General features: G+C 57.2%; 1 protein-coding gene across 5 annotated transcripts in view; it reads left to right on the top strand.

Annotated features, from left to right (window-relative positions):
- Window positions 1–19,597, top strand: part of MYO7A (myosin VIIA) — an 80,083-nt gene that overhangs the window by 16,559 nt on the left and 43,927 nt on the right. For all 5 annotated transcript variants that reach the window (XM_045557292.1, XM_045557295.1, XM_045557294.1 and 2 more), the window contains 11 exons: window positions 1,238–1,390; window positions 9,918–10,102; window positions 10,683–10,804; window positions 10,884–11,026; window positions 11,284–11,397; window positions 12,207–12,360; window positions 13,383–13,459; window positions 14,139–14,258; window positions 14,917–15,059; window positions 15,762–15,972; window positions 16,482–16,617. In XM_045557292.1, the coding sequence (XP_045413248.1) occupies window positions 1,238–1,390; window positions 9,918–10,102; window positions 10,683–10,804; window positions 10,884–11,026; window positions 11,284–11,397; window positions 12,207–12,360; window positions 13,383–13,459; window positions 14,139–14,258; window positions 14,917–15,059; window positions 15,762–15,972; window positions 16,482–16,617 (1,558 nt within the window). The remainder of the gene's footprint in view (window positions 1–1,237; window positions 1,391–9,917; window positions 10,103–10,682; window positions 10,805–10,883; window positions 11,027–11,283; window positions 11,398–12,206; window positions 12,361–13,382; window positions 13,460–14,138; window positions 14,259–14,916; window positions 15,060–15,761; window positions 15,973–16,481; window positions 16,618–19,597) is intronic.

Genomic DNA, 19,597 nt, shown 5'->3' with positions numbered 1-19,597 from the left:
GTGTCTGGGAGAGAGGAATGTTCCACCAGGGATTGGAAAGTCCAGATGGATCTTCTGACCTCACCGCTGGGCCCCCTCATGCCTGGAGAGGGCCTGGCCCAGGAGTGTGGTGGAATGCCAGGGAAACTGGGGTGGTGGGCTCTGCCGCCCAGGACCTGGAGGACCTGACACCGAGTCACCTCTGCTCAGCGAGTCTGAGGGCTTGAGCTGGGGGGTGGCAGAGAGGTCCCCTTTCCCCTCAGAAGGCAGGTCCTGAGGCTGCCAGGTCCCGGCGTTGGGGAATGGGAGGGCCGTGGGGCTCCACTCAGGCTGTGGCCCCCTGGGGCACAGGGCAGACTCTGGCCCCACGGCGAGTCTGCGGTTGTGAGGAGAAGGCCGAGGAGAAGGCGCTGGAGACCTCCTGGGGGCGGGAGGCTCCCAGCACCCGCAGGACCAGGGTTTGCCCGCTGACGGGAGAGCCAGGGCCACCTCGGGGCAGCGGGCAGTACTGCCGGGAGAGTGGGGGAGCCGGGAAGGCAACTGCGCCCTCGTTTCCGCTTCAGCTCACGGGTACTGAAAGTTGGCCCCTTGTTCCACATACGTCACCAGCCCTGTGACATGTATCCCCGCTGGGGCCACTTCTCCCCTTCGCCACTGCCCTGCCATCCGGCTTTCCCGTGAAGGGCAGCCTCAGAGGCGTCGGTTTTGCTGTTCCCTGTCCCCTGGGCCCGGATTCTACCCGCCCGGCACCTTCTTACAGTGGGCCCTTTCTCCGCATTGAGGGCTCAGCCCAAACACCGGCCGGGGGAGGTGGTCCCCGACCACCCATATGTAAAGCAGCTCCCGCCTGACTCTCGTCACACGGCCTGCTGGCTTATGCTTGGCACTATCTGAAATTACTTTTTATGTATTTGTTTACCGGTGCCTGGATTCGAAGCCAAGTGTGTCTAACTCCAGTTATTACACTTTCCACTCCATCCTGCAAAGTGATGGGGGACTCTGATCCCCCTTAATGACAGCCATCGGGTCAGGCCAAACGCCCTGCCCTGCCCACCTCCCAGGTCTGCGCAGAGACCCCCCCTCAGAGGAGGAGGAGCCGTCCTCCGGGGTGGGCGGTACCATCCTCGAAGGTTTAAACCTGTCAGGCTGGCCGTGCGTGGCGGCAGGGGGCAGGGTGGCACAGGCCCGAGCTCCAGCCCCTTCCCCGAGGTGCACAGCCTGGTCAGGGGGAGCAAGCTGACTCACTGCCTCCCCACAGGAGCACTGGATCTCCCCGCAGAGCGCCACGCACATCAAGCCCATGCACCCCACGTCGGTGCACGGTGTGGAGGACATGATCCGCCTGGGGGACCTCAACGAGGCGGGCATCCTGCGCAACCTGCTCATCCGCTATCGGGACCACCTCATCTACGTGAGTGCCACCGCGGTCCCGGTCCCTCTGCCGGGGCCCAGCCCCCCAGACGGTGCCACCTCTGCCCCTCCACCAAGGGACAGGCGTTCCCCTGTGGCCCATCCGCTTGGGCCATGGCTTGTGTGGTCTGTGGTTGGGGAAGGGGCAGTTTGCACTACAGGTTCATGTACCTCCCTAGACCTTGAAGCCACTGGGAGGCGAGGATGGAGTCCGTGGGAGGCTCAGCGCTTTGCCCAGGAATGGGGGACCTGCTGCCCCACTGGGCATTTGCTTTGGGAAGGCGCCTGCCACAGGGTCCTCAAGGCCAAGAGGATGGGTCAGGAAATCTGTCCTCGGGAAGGGGATGAAGGAGGAACATGCTCCCCCCTCAGAACCTTGATGTTAGAACTGGATACACACACGCACCCCACGACCTCTGCCTTGAAACTCAGTGGGACAAATAAAGGCGTCCACGCAACCACAGCAGAGCTGATCCCGAGAGCCTGGGCTCAGAGAACAGAACAGGAGGGGCCCACAGAGATCATTCCGTGTAGTGGTTCTTACACTTTTTGACCACAGGAACCTTTTATTCTCTTAAAAATTGAGGACCCCAGTGGGCTTTTGTTTGTGTGGGTTATATTTATTGATGTTTACCATATTAGAAACTAAAATTGGGAAATTTAAATATAGTAGCCATAATAAATCTATTGCGGGATAATATAAGCAACTTATTTTAATGAAAAATAACTACATTTGCCAAAATTTTAAAGAAGTGAGATGAGTGGCATTGCTTTACAAGTTTTTTAAAAAATTTTATTTTTTACCCTCATCCTCTATGTGATGGTAGCTTTACAAGTTTTTCAAATCTCATTGATGTCTGGCTTAACTGAAGACAACTGTAGTCTCATATCTGCCTTGCAGCCGGTCTGATGTGATGTTTTGGTTGAAATGTATGAAGAAAATCTGGCTTCACAGATATGCAACAGGCTTCCTGAAAGAGTTTTGGAGACTCTCAGGGTTCTTTGGTCCACACTCTGCGAACTGCTGCTCTACTCCAATAGCCCCATTTTACAGACGGGGAAACTGAGGCCTCACAAGGTTTAGCCAGGTTGACCTAGCCCCACCCTCAAGCAGCTCAGGGGCAAAGGACACCAGGCTGTGCACCAACAAGTAGGCACAGGAGGGAGCCCCTTGAGGCAGGGCAGGGCTGATTATCTCTGGGCCTCAGGCGAGGGCAGGCTGGTAGAGGAAACTTTCTTGGGGGAGGTGTAGGGGGCGATAAGTGCCTGAGAGAAGGGCAGAGTAGGCTCCCTGGGGTCTGCGGCTCGGGGTGAGTGGTGGCCTGGCTCCTGGGGGTGGGAGAGGCTGGCTGGTAGCGGTGGCACTCAGGAAGGGGCACTGTGTGAATAGAAGGCTGGAGACAGGACCATGTCGGTCAGTGTCACTCAGGTTGTCAGGACCATGAAGGGGCCAGGGAGCCAGAGCTGGAAGAGTCTGAGGAAGCCCTGGGTGTTGTCACTGAGGAATCATAGCAAGGGGCCCTCGGGGCCAGGGAGCCAATCCCCCTCAGAAGCCCTGGAATTATGCCCCTCAGCTGCCAGAGATGCCCTCAGCCACCATCCCTACTCTGGGTCCCTCTGTGGCTTTAGGCCCCGAGCAGGGAGTGTATAACCGAGGGACAAGCTCAAACCAATTAACCATTGCTTAAGTTGTTACAGGTGGCGTAGAGCCAAAATTGCGAGTCATGTAGGCTGGGCATGCACAGCAGGGCAAGCGTTAACCTCCTAATTGTTAACACCACCAGCCTGGCAGACGGGCTGCATGGGTGTCACCTGGGACTAGTTAGATCCGCTATAAAAGCTTGACCCTCCCCCCAATCTGCGAGACAGATTTGAGCGTTTTTTCCAGTCTCCTTGCCAGTTGACTCACAGCAAAGCAGGGGTCGCCAACCTGTGGTGAGTTGCATAATTATTTCGTTATCTATTACAATGTAATAATAATAGAGATAAGTGCACAATAAATGTAGTGCACTTGAATCATCCCCAAACCATCCTCCCGTCCCCGGTCCTTGGAAAAATTGTCTTCCATGGAAACCATCCCTGGTGCCAAAAAGGCTGGGGACGACTGCAATGAAGCTTTCACTTTTCTCAAAAGCTGAGGCCACAACATTAACTTCTGTGCCCTTCTGGACGTGAGCCCATTGCTCAGTAACAATGCGCCTGGGTTCTTGATGTCCACTGTGTAGGCACAAGGAGTGGCTTTTGCAGGGAGCCCTTCGATACTGACAAAGCCCCTCTCACCCTGCCACTCACTCAGGCCTCACCTGCACTCGGAGGGGGCAGGGCACGGGTGGCACCTCCAGAAGTGACAGTAATGCCCGGCCGGAAGGTGAAGCCAGAACTCGAGCCCAGGCAGAGGCAGCCCGCTGTACCCCAGAGGGACCTGTGGGTCTGCACCTCTCTGCTTGGGGGCCCCCTCCGTCCCCTCCATGTAGGGCGAGCGGTCCCAGGTGGGTCCTGGGGCTCTGTGTGGCCATTTGCCCAGGCCTGGGCAGTCTAACAGGAGAGCGGGAGCCTGTCCGTCCACCTGCCCGCCTAGGGGCCGCTGCCAGAGCTGATGCTGCATCATTGTCCGTGCTGAGGACTGAGCCAAGGCCCCCTCTCCTGTCAGGAGGTGGGAGGGCCCCTTCCCCAGGGAGGGGCTGGGTAAGACGGCAGTCATGCCCCCAGGTACCCGGCAGACCAGTGTGTGAGGGTGACGCAGGCACGTGGCCTGCAGTTCAGTGGTGGTGCACATGCGCGTGGTCAGTTGGTGGCTGGATGGAGGAACAAAGGCAAAAGCAGGATTCTTAAGGGATGGGGGAGGAAGAACCTTCAGACAGTCTGGGAACAGTGAGTCTTGTTGGTAAAGTTGGGAGGGCTTGGCACACTGGCAGCTCGCAGGGAGATCAGTCTGGACGTTATGTCCTTAGTAGGCTGACTGGGGGATTGAAGAAGATAATTCCAGGGGTTTATGGATTCTCCGGAAAGTCCCCAAATCGGCCTCATTTGCCACATTAGAAGATTTCACCAGTAACCTATCTGACCTCTTTTCTGGGTGAGGGAGGGGCGGCAGGACCGTCCAGGGCAGGAGCCCAGAGGAGGTGTCCAACCTGCCTTCTTGTCAGGGACTCTTGGCCAGGAAACCAAGCCACGGTACCTGGAAGGTCCCCCGCTCAGGTGGTCCATGGGCCTAAGATTCTGGGCATCTCTTGGTCTGGGGGTTCCTGCTTATGAACTTCAGGGTTCAAAGAGGTTTCTTCAACTCGCTGAGTCCATGATTCTGTGAGTTGGTGGATGAGGTAGGACAAGAACAGGCAACTCGGCCATTGTCCCACCCAGAAACCGTACCTGTTCCTAACCATGGCAACCCCGGGTCACTTCACAGATTGGGTTACCCTGGGCACAGCCCCACACTCAGGATTTCCTCAGATTACCACGGCTGGCTCGCAGCCCTGGCTGGTGGACACTGTCCCTGACTGTCTGCCCCCCAGAGCCCAAGGGAGCACCCCAGGGCCATAAGTCAGCCCTGGGCGCCCTAGAGTGGGGGAGGGCCCTCAGAGGACACCTAGCAGCCTCTCACTGGGTGGTCTCAGACCAGGGACTGTGCCGGGTCCTGCGGGGATGAGGTGGCAAGGCTGGTGGGGCCCCGGTGCTCCTGGTGCTGGGCAGAGGTCAGAGCCCTGGTCTGGGAGGTGGGAGGCCGGGCTTCAGTTGTGGTTTGTGGCCTCAGGGGAGTCCCTGTCCGTGTCTGGTCTCAGCCTTCCCTCGGGCACAATGGGGACTGCGTGCAGTGAGCACCTCTGTGACTCTGGGAAGGTGTTTGAGTCCCAGGATTTGTTCTTTGGGTCCTCGGTCTGCTCAGTGCTAAAGGAGAAGTCCCCGGGGCTGGCAGGCCTGGGGGCTTGGCTTCCTGGAGGAGGTGGAGCTGGAGGTGGAACTGATTCCTGCCACATCTCTCTGGCCTCGGAGAGGCCCCCTGATCTCAGCCTGGGGACTCGGGGGCCCCTAGGGGCCACGTGTGCCATCTTTGGCTTGGGTTGGTCCTTATTTCTCCCCCTCCCAGCCCGTGGCTCCACAGGGCAGGTTTTATTGCCGGGGACTTGAGCAAGAAGCCTCTCTCTGCTGGCAGTTGGGCATTAACTCTCTGCTGACGGGGACCCTTAGTGAGAAAAAGGCCGGAAGGGCCCAGGGAGCAGTGCCAAGGACTTGGAGGGCAGACGGGTGATGACAGCCCAGGGAGGGCCAGGGCCTCATTGCCAGGGGCAGCCTCACTCTCTTCCCGCTGCCCCAGGTGCCAGCCCTGTGGTCCTGCAGGTGCATTCCTGGGGGTTGGGACCCTGGTGCCAGGTCCCTGGTTCATCCCACTGCCCACTTATCTGCTGTGAGACCTTGGCAAGTCCCTCCACTTCTCAGGGGCTCAGTCCTCTCATTTGAAAAGGGGTATGTGACCCCACCCCCAGGGGCCTTCCGAGGTGTGAAGGGGAGGCCGTGTGACAGCAAAGCAAAGCCCTGTGCCTGGTGGGGATCTTCCCGGCATTTGGCTTGTCCCTGCCCTCTTGCTGGGGAGGGTCCTCACTGAGGAACAAGGCCTCGTTCCTATTACTTAGTTTGAAATGGGTGTGTGTGCTACAGATTGGAAAGTTTTCCTCCTACCAGAGAGAATCACTGCTACTAATTTCTTATCTATCCTGCAAGGGAATGTGTGTGTACGTGTGTGTGTGTGTGTGTGTGTGTGTGTAACTTCATTCATTTTCCCACCCAGGTGGCAGTAGATCCCATGCTGCTCTGCCCTTTCCCGCTAGCCACATCCCCTGGGCCAGCTTCCCGTCAGCGTGGTTAGGGCTGCCTCAGTGATGCTGACAGGCCAGTCCCCTGGCTCTCTTCCCTGCTGGTTCCTGTGGAGCAGTTAACGCTCCTCCACCTGTATTTTAAGTCACTCTTTCGGTCACTCTGCAAATATTGCTGATTGTGTCCTATGAGCTGTGCACAGTGCCAGGCCCTGGGGGACAGAGGCCTTGGAACAGAACTGTAGAGGAGTTCAGTGAGCAGGTGTGGCGTGTGACAGATCACACGGAGGGTGCCTGGCCTCCTGGAGGAGGTGTTGTCTCAGCTGGACCTGAGGGACAAGAGGAATTAGCTGGCTGACGGCTGACGGGGTCTGGCCTGAGCTGGCAGGGGATGGAGTGTGCTGCTTTTATCCGACAGTTTAATGTGGAGGGAGACTCCAGTTGTGGGTGAGAGTGGCAGGGCCAGGGCCTGGGGCCTTGTGGGCAGGGGAAAGATGTGGGCTCTGTCCTGAGGCTGTGGGCCGGTTTTCAGCAGGGAATGACACCGTCAGATTTTTGAAAGCCCCCCCGCCCCCCGGCTCTGAATGGAGTCTAGATTGTAGGGGGGCAAATGCAGAGGTGCCTGCAGTGGTCCGCTGAGAAATGAGGGTGACCGGGCCAGGCAGGTGGCCACACAGTTGGGAGACGTGGGGGTGGCATGATGGAGGAGTCCTCCTGGTTCCCGCCCAGGTGAGGGGTGGCGGTGCTGTTGGCCCAGCTGGGGAGGCTGGGAGGAGCGGGATAGGAGGGAAGGGTGAGCTCTGGTTTGGATGTGCTGGTGGCATCGGGGGTGGACGTCCGGGAGGCTGAAGGGTTTTATGTGCAGGAGGGCTCTCGGGGCTGTGGGCGGAGTGGAGAGGGCCACAAGAGCCATGGGTGGAAAGAGAGGGTCCGGGCCCAGCCCTGGAAGTTTTCTCATGGTGTCTTGGTGTCCCCCACATCCCTCTCTGGCACTGCCTGTGCCCTGCACCTGGCCACCAAGCCTGCTCCCAGGGCCACCCTGTCTGGCTCTGACAGTCTCCTGGAGGCTGGGTCATCAGGTCTGAGACAGTGTCTGCTTCAGCCTTGGTGACCACCATTCATCCTCCCACGGCTGCCAGGGCGACCTTTCACCAGCAGACCTCCCAAATGTCATGCCCTTTCACGCCTCTGTGCTCACCACCCCCCGATGGGCCCTCTGGCTCTCCCTCCTCCAACACTCCCCCACCCCCCGTGGATCCCATGCACCTCCGTCTGAGCCCCCATAGCTCCAGCCTCCCCGTGTGTCTCCGTGAAGGGTTGTTGAATGACTGCGTGGAATCAGCCTCATGCCCTGTGGTGACCACAGGTGAGACGGTTGAGCATCACACTATTAAGCGAGTATCAAGAAGAAAGGGGCAGGGCATGGTGGCTTACACCTGTAATCCTAGAACTCTGGGAGGCCAAGGTGGGAGGATCATTTGACAAGGTCAGGAGTTCAAGACCAGCTTGAGTAAGAGCAAGACCTTGTCTCTATAAAAAATAGAAAAAATTAGCTGGGCATGGTGGCGAGTGCTTGTAGTCCCAGCTACTCTGGAGGCTGAGGCAGGAGGATCACTTGAGCCCAGGAGTTTGAGGTTGCTGTGAGCTATGATGATGCCACTGCAGTCTAGCCTGGGTGACAGAGGGAGACCCTGTGTCAAAAAAAAAAAAAAAAAAAAAGGGAAGGATGCCACTTATGTATGAGGTGCCTGGAAAAAGTAATGCCTTTGCTCTTTAGTCTTTTGAGACAGTGTTACCCAGGCTAGAGTGCAGTGGCGTCATCATAGCTTACTACAACCTTAACTTTGCTTCAGCCTCCCAAGCAGCTGTGACTACAGGCTCGCACCACCACACCCAGCTAATTTTTCTATTTTTAGTAGAGATGGGGGTCTCACTCTTGCTCAGGCTGGTCTTGAACTCCTGACCTCAAGCAATCCTCCTGCCTTGGCCTCCCAGAGTGCTAGGATTACAGGCGTGAGCCACCGCGCCCAGCCTGCTCTTTACTCTTTATAGCAGCTCTGGGGGGAGGGGGAGTGGATATTAGTATCCCCCTTTTACAGATGAGCAAACTGAGGCTTGCCAAAGGGATGTTCCTTGTGGCTGATTCCCTGTCTGGCACAGGTTCCCCACCTGGGGGACAGAGTCTAGCCGGTTCTCTCCAGAGCACATCAGCTGGGCAGGGCTGAACTATAGGGGGCAATGTGGGGAGGTCCTGGGGTAGGGCCTGGTGGGCTGAGGGTCCACAGGTCCTGATCTGAGAATTTAGCCAGCCCCGGGCCGTGTGGGGCCCTGTTCGTGAAGAATGCCCTTATCGCCCGTACTCCACTGACCAGCTCCCTTCTCTCCTGCACCTGCACTTTGCAACCTCAGACCAGCTGTGGCGGGCGGGTGAGTGTGGCCCAGGAGCCACCAGTGCTGGTGCGGCTCCTGGCTTATTGGGCTTGTCCGCTTGCCAGGCCGCTCCTCTCCAGCCTCCTTCCGCCCACCTCCGCCCCCGCCCCCATCTCTGCCTGCCTGGGCTCTTGCGGCACAGTTAGTTGGTCAGCACAGTGGGTCTCGGGTGCTTCTGGCCCTGGGCTGCTTAGAGGAAGAGGCTTAGGCAGGAAAGGAAAGTCTTCCTGGGCCCAGAAGGGGGCAGGTCTGGCCAGGTCTCCTGGTCTAGAGCGTCCAGGGCCAGCACTGGAGCCTGGGTCTCGGGTCCCACCTGGCCCCAGGGTGGGCGTCTCCCCTGGCATGTGGTGCCTGCAGCCACGCTTTCCCTGCATGGCCGTGTTGGGCTGAGGCTGCTGCGGCTCTGGTGGGACACACTGAGCCCTGGGTGGGAGGGGGAGGGGGGCTGTCACTTCCTCTGTGTGGTCACATCTTTCTCTGGCCTCTCTAGGCCCCAGAGGTCAATACAACCTTCACCAATTATGGGCCAGGCCTGAACTTTTCACAGATGGGGGGTGGGGCAGGAGGAGGGAGGAGTAACCCCTGAGTGTCTCACCCTGCCAGGCTATGTTGTCCCCTGTGTGACAGGGCCCCAGGCCCACAATAGGAAATCTTGCCCACGGACGGCCAATGTTTGCACTAAGAAGAGCATCCCCCAGAAGGCCCCTGGGCCTGCGCTGCCTAGGAGGCTGGAGGTGTTCTGTCCTCCAGAGCAGGGACCCTCCCTGCCTTGGGGCAGTGCTGGGGGGACTGGGCCCACCCAGCCCCCGAGCCGCATACCCAGCCCCTCTAGCTCTTTATGGCTCATTTCCCAGTCCCTGCTCCCTCACCAACCTGGTCTCTCCTCTAGACATGGTCCAGTTTATTAATTTCACCCTGAAAGTTTGGATGCAGCGTTCAGAGGCAAGGGTGGGAGCCAACATTTGAGAAGTACCTACTGTGTGCTGTGGATTTTGAACCCCATCTCCCGTCATCTTTATAAACTGTTGTGCCCACATTACAGGAAATGAGGCCTAGAAACCCTCCCTCCCTCCCCATGTGCCTCCTCTTCCCACTGAGTGGCACTTGAGCGGTGGGGAGGCCCCGCCCCAGCTCCTAAGGAGGCAGGATTCCGGCCCGGAGTCCACCCAGTGACTCCAAAGCCAGTGTTCCTCCTTCTGGAGAGACAGAGCAGGCAGAGCCTGAGAGCTTTCTAGAGTAGGAGCCTCCCACATGGGAAGTAGTGAGCTCCCCATGCCTTGTTGCCCGCAGACATACACAGGCTCCATCCTGGTGGCCGTGAACCCCTACCAGCTGCTCTCCATCTACTCGCCTGAGCACATCCGCCAGTATACCAACAAGAAGATCGGGGAGATGCCCCCACACATCTTCGCCATCGCCGACAATTGCTACTTCAACATGAAACGCAACAGCCGTGACCAGTGCTGCATCATCAGGTGGGCGGTCCGGCACCTGCGTGGGACTCCAGGCTTAGCACCCAGAGCTCCAGCTCTGTGCTCCTGCCGGTACCTGTAGGGACCGCCCGCACCGTCAGAAATGCCGTGAAGCTCCTCGGGAGCCAGACCCCACGCACTCTGTGCTGTGTTATGATGTAGAGAATCACCTCCTTTTCCCCTGGTCTTATATTTCTATTAATGCGACCAAAGCTCATGTTAGCTTTTGGGACCAACCTTGTTTACTGCTGGCCCCTGTTAAGTTATGGTTAGTCGAAATCTCAGGCTCCTGTTTGCTTTTGGGCAGAGGGTAAAAAGACAAAGCGTTGATTCAGCATCTGATATGTGTTGTGCTTTGTGGTAAGTGTGGATGGAGGGGTGTTTATGTCTGAATGACAGGGAAGGAGAATAACTTTCGGGTGTAGCAGAGCACTGAGCCCTTTAGCTCCCCCAGCCCTGGAAGGTCCATATTGTCAGCGCATATCACAGATGGGGGAGCTGGTGGGTGGGGCAGCCTGGGCGGAGCCCCGGGCAGGCGGGGTCCCTGTGGGCTGGGACGGCCCTCTCGCTCCCGCCTCTGCAGCGGAGAGTCTGGGGCAGGGAAGACGGAGAGCACGAAGCTGATCCTGCAGTTCCTGGCGGCCATCAGTGGGCAGCACTCGTGGATCGAGCAGCAGGTGCTGGAGGCCACCCCCATCCTGGAAGGTAGGGCCGGGCTCTGAGGGCCGGGCGGGGCGGCAGGGTGGGGGCTGGCTTTGCCTGTGACTCTTGACCCACGCTGCAGCATTTGGCAATGCCAAGACCATCCGAAATGACAACTCAAGCCGTTTTGGGAAGTACATCGACATCCACTTCAACAAGCGAGGTGCCATCGAGGGTGCCAAGATCGAGCAGTACCTGTTGGAGAAGTCACGTGTCTGTCGCCAGGTGGGCCTGAGCCCCAGGGAGGCAGCCTCAGGGTGGGTGGGTAGGCCCTGGCTGCAGCCCCTAGTGTTCCCTCGCCCCCGGGGCTGCTGCCTCTCTGCCTCCCTGCCGAGATCCCGCTGTGAGACCCACGACTGGGCTTCTCCGTGACAGCCATTTGTTAAAATAGTGAAGCACGTTTACATCTTCCCTCCCTCGCGGACTGGCCCGGCTCCTGCTGGCCGCCTCCTGCCCCCCAACACCTGTGCCCACACTTCCAGGCCCCCGATGAAAGGAATTACCACGTGTTCTACTGCATGCTGGAGGGCATGAGCGAGGACCAGAAGAAGAGGCTGGGCCTGGGCCAGGCCTCCGAGTACAACTACTTAGCCATGGTGAGGCCCTGGTGGCACTAGGGCGGGAGGACGCCCACCCAGGGTTGGAGGGTGCTGGCTGCTGTGGCCTCAGCCTCGAGAGCTTGCTGGTCACAGGGCTCTGGTGCCAGCCTCTTGCTGCTGTCTGCACACCAAGCATGGGTGGGGACCCTGGGGCCATGTGCATGGCAGGCTGGCTTGGGAGCACCATCTCCCTGGCCCTGGGGAGAGCCCATGTCTGGTTGGCTGGGCTGGGCCAGGCCACATGGACACGAGTGTGGGCTGCGGTGCATGTGTGTGTTGTAGGTGTGACAGGCCTTCCTGGACACTTCCTATAGCTGGCTGCCACACTTCGGTAAATGCACACACACACACACAGCCCGGGTCTCACAGGCACACACAGAATGGGGCAGACCCCCTGCGGATGCCCAGCCTGTCCGCAGTTACCCCTCCTCTGTCCACACCAGGCTGTGCCAGCCCTGAGAGTGGCTGTCCCCGGGGGGGCTACGGGAAGCAGGGTAAGGCCTTGGCGCTGTGACTGCCAGGTAGGTGGCTGGGGCGGGCCTGGCATCATGACCCAGCTACTCTCACTCATGGCAAGAAGGGGCCCCAGTGTCCCCAGATGTGGGAAATGCCTTCTTGAGAAGCTCAGGTTTGCAGACTTCCTAGACTTTCGGCAGGAGCTAAGGTGCTCACTAGGTGAGGTCAGTGCCCGCAGCCCTGGCCTGGCCTGGCAGAAAGGGCCCTTTGGCCCAGGCACTGCCTCTCTGGGGGGTACCCATGGTCTCCCTGACATGCCCTTACCCACCATGTCCCACCTCGCCCACCAGGGTAACTGCATAACCTGCGAGGGCCGGGTGGACAGCCAGGAGTACGCCAACATCCGCTCCGCCATGAAGGTGCTCATGTTCACTGACACCGAGAACTGGGAGATCTCGAAGCTCCTGGCCGCCATCCTGCACCTGGGCAACCTACAGTATGAGGGTGAGGCTGCGCAGTATGTCCCCCTCCTGCCCCCACACCCTGCACCAACCACAGCACAACACCCAGCTTCCGGTGGGGCACTGGTGGCTCAGTCTCTCCCAGTGTGTACCCTCTTTGGGATGAAAGCTGGAGAGCATTCACCTGTGGGTAGATTTGAACAGTCTGCTGGCTTGAAATCAGCCTCAGGTGTGGTGTCACTGTGCTGAAACTCCACCACTACAGTTAAAGCATACTGGAGTTGACTATGGGCCCTTTAAGACCCCTTCCAAATTTGGTTCTTAAGGTCAGATGTCTTAGAGGGTAGATTTTTGAACTAATTCATACTAAGATGTGAGTGACTGAATAGCCATCTCTGAAAGGGGAAGGTTAGGGAAGGGAACACGTCCACTCATCTAACATTCCCTAGGCAGCCACTATGTGCCAGGCTGGGAGGTGGCTCCCTGAAACGGGCACCAGGTCCCACTCTGAGCTTGTCCCTGGTACCCAGCATGGTCCCAGGGCAGGGTAGGAGCTCTGGGAAGTTTTCTCAGTGAATGAATAATCCCAGCGTGAAGGAAATCACAGTCTAGTGATCTTGAAAGACTAAGAGATGCAGAGGAGGGTAGAGTGGCAGAAGGAAGAGCTTGTGAAAGGGTCCTGTGGCCTAAGACAGCAGGGCACATGTGGGGAAGGGCAAGTTCCCAAAGCCTGTCTGATAGGAGCCAGGGCTGCCACCGAGAGCTCTGGGAGACTGGGGTGGAGGTCGAGGGAGAGAGGCGCAGCTGCCAGTCCCTGCTCCTTGGCTGCCAGGCATGGTCCTGGGCATACGTGGTCCCTATCCTCAGGGTGCCCCTAGGCGCATGGTGAGAGCAGCGATCAAATAGACGTTGCCCCAGAGAAGCATTTAATCACGGTGCTGATGCCCTCTCTGCACAAGGCAGGCCCCCTGAGAGCAGGCGTGGTAGCCTGGTCCTCCTAGGACTGTCCCCTTGTCCCTATGCCCACCCTCCCTGCCCTGATGCCGCACCCCTTGCTGCCGACAGCCCGCACGTTTGAAAACCTGGACGCCTGCGAGGTCCTCTTCTCCCCGTCACTGGCCACAGCCGCATCCCTGCTTGAGGTCAGTGCCCGACCTTCTCTCCCACCACCACTTCTTCCCCTCTGAAGACAGTTTTGACTTCAAGCTCGGTGGGGGCTGGGATGTGGGAGCCAGGTGCTGGGCCCCCCAGCTGGGAGAGTTCTGTCCAATGCTGAGAACTGTGTGCAGGTCCTGTGCTGGGCTCGGGTACCGGAGGATGGGATCCCAGAGTCCGGGAGCCTCCCTGGCCCGTCCTAGCCCAGCGGCCCCGGGGCCGTGTGAGGCAGGTAGGGGCCCTGGGCAGGGGGCCTTGTGACGCCTTGGCTGTGTGACCCTGGGCGAGTCATTGCTGCCGTCTGGGCCTCATCTCCACATCTGGGCGAAGGGTACTAGCGTCCCTGAGGCCAGTGCATTGATTCCAGCAGTCTCTTAGCAAACACTAGGTCTACCCGGGCTAGAAAGCTGGGAGGAATAAAGCTGGAGTCAGGGCTAGTCCTGGGAGGGACAGGTAATGTGTGGGGGGAGTTGAGGGGGCTGTCTGGGAGAGGGAAATCCCCCAGGCAGCATTGGGGTGGGTTTCCGTGGCTGGGAGGATGAGCTACCACCGTGGGGAAGCGCGTTGTTGGTGGAGGCGGAGTCTGAGCCAGGCCTGTGGAGGGGTGGGAGTGGGGGGGTCTAGGTGTGGGTGGCTGGGTGAGCACCTGGCTGTCGTCCGTGCCAGGTGAACTCCCCGGACCTGATGAGCTGCCTGACGAGCCGCACCCTCATCACCCGCGGGGAGACAGTGTCCACCCCGCTCAGCAGGGAGCAGGCGCTGGACGTGCGAGATGCCTTCGTCAAGGTGGGCCGGTGCGGGCTGGCCGCCTGCTCTCCCGCCCCTCGGGACGTTGGGTTGTCCATGCGCAGGTGCCAAGGAGTCCGCAGAGCCGGGTGGGCATCTGAGGCTGGAATCCGGGCTCCAGCTGCTGGCGCTCCTGGGGCCTGCGTGACAGCCACCTCCCTCTGAGCCCCACATGTCTGTGCATCCTACACGGCACGGGGCCCTGTGCTCCGGCTCTGGCCGCCTGCTTTGGTCAGCCATGCTGTTCCCAGCTTGGGAACAGCTGTCCCTCTGCAGAGGACAGAGAACAGGGTGTGGGTCGAGTGTGAGGGCCTCCAGTCCCTTCTGTTTCTGCAGCCGCACATTTGCCATTCCTTGAGCCCCTCCTCTCTGCATCAGGCCTTGTACTGGGCTCTGGGACCTCAGAGACAGGAGGTGGGAGCCCCACAAAGGGCTCCATCCCAACCCACAGGGTCAGGGGACAGTCCCCCAGAGGAGCTGACATCCGTTGTTAAACAGGAAAGGGTGCTTCAGGCCGAGGGAATAGGTCGAGCAAAGGCTGGGGGTTTGAACGGCATGTTATTCCATGGAAGGGGATGGAGCGAGGCCAGGATGGGGAGCCTGGCCTGTCCCCATGGTGGCTGTGGCTGGGCCCAGGGGCTGACAAGCTGCCTTTCAGGGGATCTACGGGCGGCTGTTTGTGTGGATTGTGGACAAGATCAACGCGGCGATTTACAAGCCTCCCTCGCAGGAAGTGAAGAACTCTCGCCGGTCCATCGGCCTCCTGGACATCTTTGGGTTCGAGAACTTTGCTGTGAACAGGTACGATTTGGGGCTCCGCTCTGTGGGAATTTCCTTCCAGAACACGGACGTGAGAAATGTCACATCTCTCCCTTTAAGCCATGCTTAGTTGGCTCCAAGCCCACTCTGCCAGGTTGTTAGAAACCATAACTTCAGTGGTCCTGGTGGGCCTTCCTTCCCATCCCCTCCTGCTGTGGGACCCCTGGCAAGCCACGTCAATCCCTGTGATGTTTGGATGTCTCAGCCCTTCCCCACCACCAAGACACCCATAGCCGTGTTAGCAGTCTAGGCCGTGCTGGCCAAATCTTGTCAGTGCCCGTCCACCCTCCCACGGGCACTTTGGATGTCTCTATGGCCACCTCCCCAGCCTCCTGGCTTTCCCCCTACAGGTACTTTGCCAGGGGTTTGGGTGTCCACCTGCCAGTAGCCCTTCCCACAGGGCCTGGTCATGCAGGGGAGGGGTCTCAACTGGGAAGATTGAGTCCTGGTTCCAGTCTTAGCTCTCCTCGTGACCCATTGGGTGACCCTGGGCAGGTCCTTGGCCCTTGTCGGGCCTCACGTCCTCTGCTGCACCTAGAAGGGTTTGGGCCCCACCTCAGAGGTTAGAGAGTCCCTGGTGGGGGCGATCTGCTGACAGTCACGTGCAGGTGGAGGCAGAGCTGGGCCCCTGAGCAGCAGGGCAGGGTCTGAACAGCACCCCAGCCCCTGCCTGTGCCCCTGCAGTTTCGAGCAGCTCTGCATCAACTTTGCCAACGAGCACCTGCAGCAGTTCTTCGTGCGGCACGTGTTCAAGCTGGAGCAGGAGGAGTACGACCTGGAGAGCATTGACTGGCTGCACATCGAGTTCACTGACAACCAGGATGCCCTGGACATGATTGCCAACAAGCCCATGAACATCATCTCCCTCATCGATGAGGAGAGCAAGTTCCCCAAGGTGGGTCCACAGCTGGGCAGGATCCCGACGTCGCTGGGAAGCACGTGGGTTCCTTCCTCATGCTGAGCCTCAGCTTTCCTCATCTGCAAAATGGGACTAAGGATACCGCCTCTCAGGGTGGCTCTGGGGCCAATTCAAGTGCACTCACCTGACATTTGGAAGTCACCTACAGTCCACTGGGTCCTGGATCTGAGCAGACAGTTGGCACAGAATGGGTGCTCAGGACACAATATATCTTGGAGTGGGGGAGAGGGAGAGAGGATTGCTCCTGTGATTTTAATCACAGGAAATAGAGTTTCTAAACTGGAATGCACTTTCAAGATTGTGCAGTTCCAATTCATCCATTTAACAGACGTGGAAATGCAGGCCTGGAGTGCTCCTGTGTGGGTATAAATTAAGGAAGAGGAAGCCTTGGAGAAAGACAGAGGGGTGCAGAGACGTGGGCAGGAAAGGCAGTGGGGCCTGCGGAGGAGAGGGCAGGCTCGGCAGCTGTCTGTCCCCTCCCGCAGGGCACGGATACCACCATGTTGCATAAGCTGAACTCCCAGCACAAAGTCAACTCGAACTACATCCCCCCCAAGAACAACCACGAGACCCAGTTTGGGATCAACCATTTTGCAGGTGTCGTCTACTATGAGACCCAAGGTACGGGTGGCAGGCTGGCTAGCTGGCTGTCTCTCCTTGCCTGTGCCTACCTTCCCCTACTCCAGCCCAGGAAAAAGACATCAGGAGTTTTAAAAATTGTGGAGTTTATTTATATATATATGTATGTATGTGTGTGTGTGTGTGCATGTGTATACACATATATATATGCAATTTGCCATTTTAACCATTGCTGTGTACAATTGAGTGGCATTAAATACATTCACAGTGTTGTGCAACCATAACCACCATCCATCGCCAGAGTCTTTCCATCACCCCAAACAGAAGCTCTGTGTCAGCCAGACATGGTGGCTCATGCCTGTAATCCCAGCACTTTGGGAGGCTGAGACAGGAGGATCACTTGAGGCCAGGAGTTTGAGACCAGCTTGGGCAAAATAGTGAGACCTCATCTCTACAAAATAATAAAATTAGCCAGGCATGGTGGCGTGCATCTGTACTCCCAGCTACTCCAAAGGCTGAGGCGGGAGGATCGCTTGAGCCCAGCAGCTTGAGTTTGCAGTGAGCTATGATGACACCACTGTACTCTAGTCTAGTCAACAGAGTGAGACTCTGTCTCAAAAAAAAAAAAAAAAAGTTCTGTGTCCATTAAGCAGTAACCCCTCCTCCTTCCCCCACCCCAGCCCCTATAACGTCTATTCTACTTTCTGTCTGTCTGAATTTGGCTATTCTAGGTGCCTCATGTAAGTGGAATCGTACAACAGAGTCGCGTGTTGCTTAACGATAAGAATACATGTTGAGAAATGTGTTGTTGGGCGATTTCATTGTTGTGTGAACATCACAGTCGGAGGGTGCACTTACACAAACCTAGATGGCATAGCCTGCTGCACACTAGGCTGTACGGTCTAGGCTGTTGCTCCTAGGCTGCATGTTACTGTACTGAATAGGCCATGGTAACACAATGCTAAGCTTTTGTGTATCTGAACACATCTAAACATGGAAAAGGTACAGTGAAAATATGGCATCATATGCGATCTTATGGGTCCACTGTCATACACATACATGGTCCCTCACTGACAGAACCATTGCTATGCAGCACATGACTGTATTTGTCCTTCTGTGTTTGGCTCATTTCATTTAGCATGATGTCTTCAAGGTTCATCCGTGTTGTATTAGCATGTATCGATTTCCTTTGTTTTTATGGCTGGGTATACGATATTTTGTTTATCCATTTATCTGTTAATAGACATTTGGAGGTTTTTTTCGCCTTTTGGCTATTGTGAATAATGCTGCTAAGAATACTAGTGTGCAAGTATCTGTTTGAGTCCCTGCTTTCAATTTGTTGAGTAGGCTCGGTGCTGTTTTGTACATGTGGGAAAACTGAGGCTCAACAGGATGAGGGGATTAACTGTCCTTACGTGGCATGATAGAGCCTATTAGGCACAAAGCCAGGCCTTGGACCAGCCCAGTTACCCAGCAAGACTCTCAGCAACAAGACCAGTGTGAGCTTTGAAGAGGGGGTGGTACATTTTCTTTCCCCCTGGAGACATGCAATTGGGTTCATCTTATAGGTAGAATTTAAGAAAGCGATGAGGACATAGGATTCATTTGGAATTCTTATAGAGTCTACAGCAGACTGCCCTTGCCAAGCCCTCCCCTCCCACCTGGTGTGGAGGACCAGCCTTGAATTGGTATCAGCTGTGGGCTGTGTCTACGCTGAGCCCTGCCTTGCAGCCCCAGAACGTCCCACACAGTCAAAAGCCAGTGAAATCCAAAACAAACAAGCCCTGGGCTGCCTGTTTCATACTCCCTTGTTGAACTGGTCCAGAGGTCAGTAGTGTATCATTGAGCCATGCTCCAGTGAATGGGGTCTGACGGCTGCTCAGACCTCCATAGAGTATTGCACTGTGAGATCCAGCCTTGTTGCAAAGCGGGAAGCAGACATTAAGTTTAAAGGCCTGTTGAGCAAGCAAATTGGTCTTGCGTTTGGAGTCCTAGAGGACTGTCTTTTTCAGTTCAGTTCAACCAGTGTCATGTGCCAGGCTTCATGCTGTGGCTGAGGATACAGAAATGAAATTGGGCAAACTCTACGCTGAGCTCTAAAATTACAGAATTCTAGATCTGGAGGGACATAGGGTCCTCTGCTTTTGCAGAATTGGAAACTGAAGCCCAGAGAGGGAAATGACTTGCCTCAAGTCACTGAACAAGTCTGAACTACTTTAAGCAATTCTACCAGCATTTCCTGGTTTGCAAAATGCTGCTCTAATATAGCATTGCACTTAGGAAACGGGTGGCATCGGGTGTTCTGAAGAGAAGCAAGGTTACAGGTACTACCATTCCCATCCAACAGATGAGCAAACTGAGGTCCTAGAAAGGGGTGAGGGAGTCCCATAGTCTATCGGAGCTTTAATGAGAGCCCAGTAATTCCACCCCGACTGCACAGCCCGCCCTCTGTCACTGTGCCTTCTGCACCTCGCCCCTCCCCCCTCCCCAGACACCAGCCGGGCAGCCTGGCCCTGGGCCCCTGTGCCATCCCCCACCCAGGGAAGCCTGAGTCCTGCTTCACTGTCGTGGCATTCAACCTCAGACATCCCCAGCCCCTAGACACCCATCTCCTGTGCCACCCAGCAAAGCCCCCCAGTTCGTAACTCCTCAGGCCCTGGGAATGCCGGAGTCCTGGGGTCTGTGTGGTGCAGGGGAATCTCCCCAGGCTGGTACAGGAAGTCCTGAGTTTGAGTCTTAACTCTGCCCACGGCTTGCTGTGTGGTGTTGGACAACTCACTTGGCTTCTCTGAGTACCAGTTTCCTCCCTTGCGGGTTGGAGGAGAGAATCCCTGCCCGTCCCACATACACAGGGGGAGCTGTGAGGGTGCTTTGTAAAACACAGTCTACTGTCCAGCTACAAAGTGGTTTTACTATTGGCTTGTACAGATCAACACGCATTCTCTCCCAGGTCACGTACTTACTTAACAAGGGCTTTTGACACCTTAGTCCAAAAGACTCACGGTGGCTCTGGGGAGGTTCC

The sequence above is a fragment of the Lemur catta genome, chromosome 7 (genome assembly GCF_020740605.2).
Source record: "Lemur catta isolate mLemCat1 chromosome 7, mLemCat1.pri, whole genome shotgun sequence".
Lineage (NCBI taxonomy): Eukaryota > Metazoa > Chordata > Mammalia > Primates > Lemuridae > Lemur > Lemur catta.
This window is presented reverse-complemented; position numbering and strand designations above follow the sequence as displayed.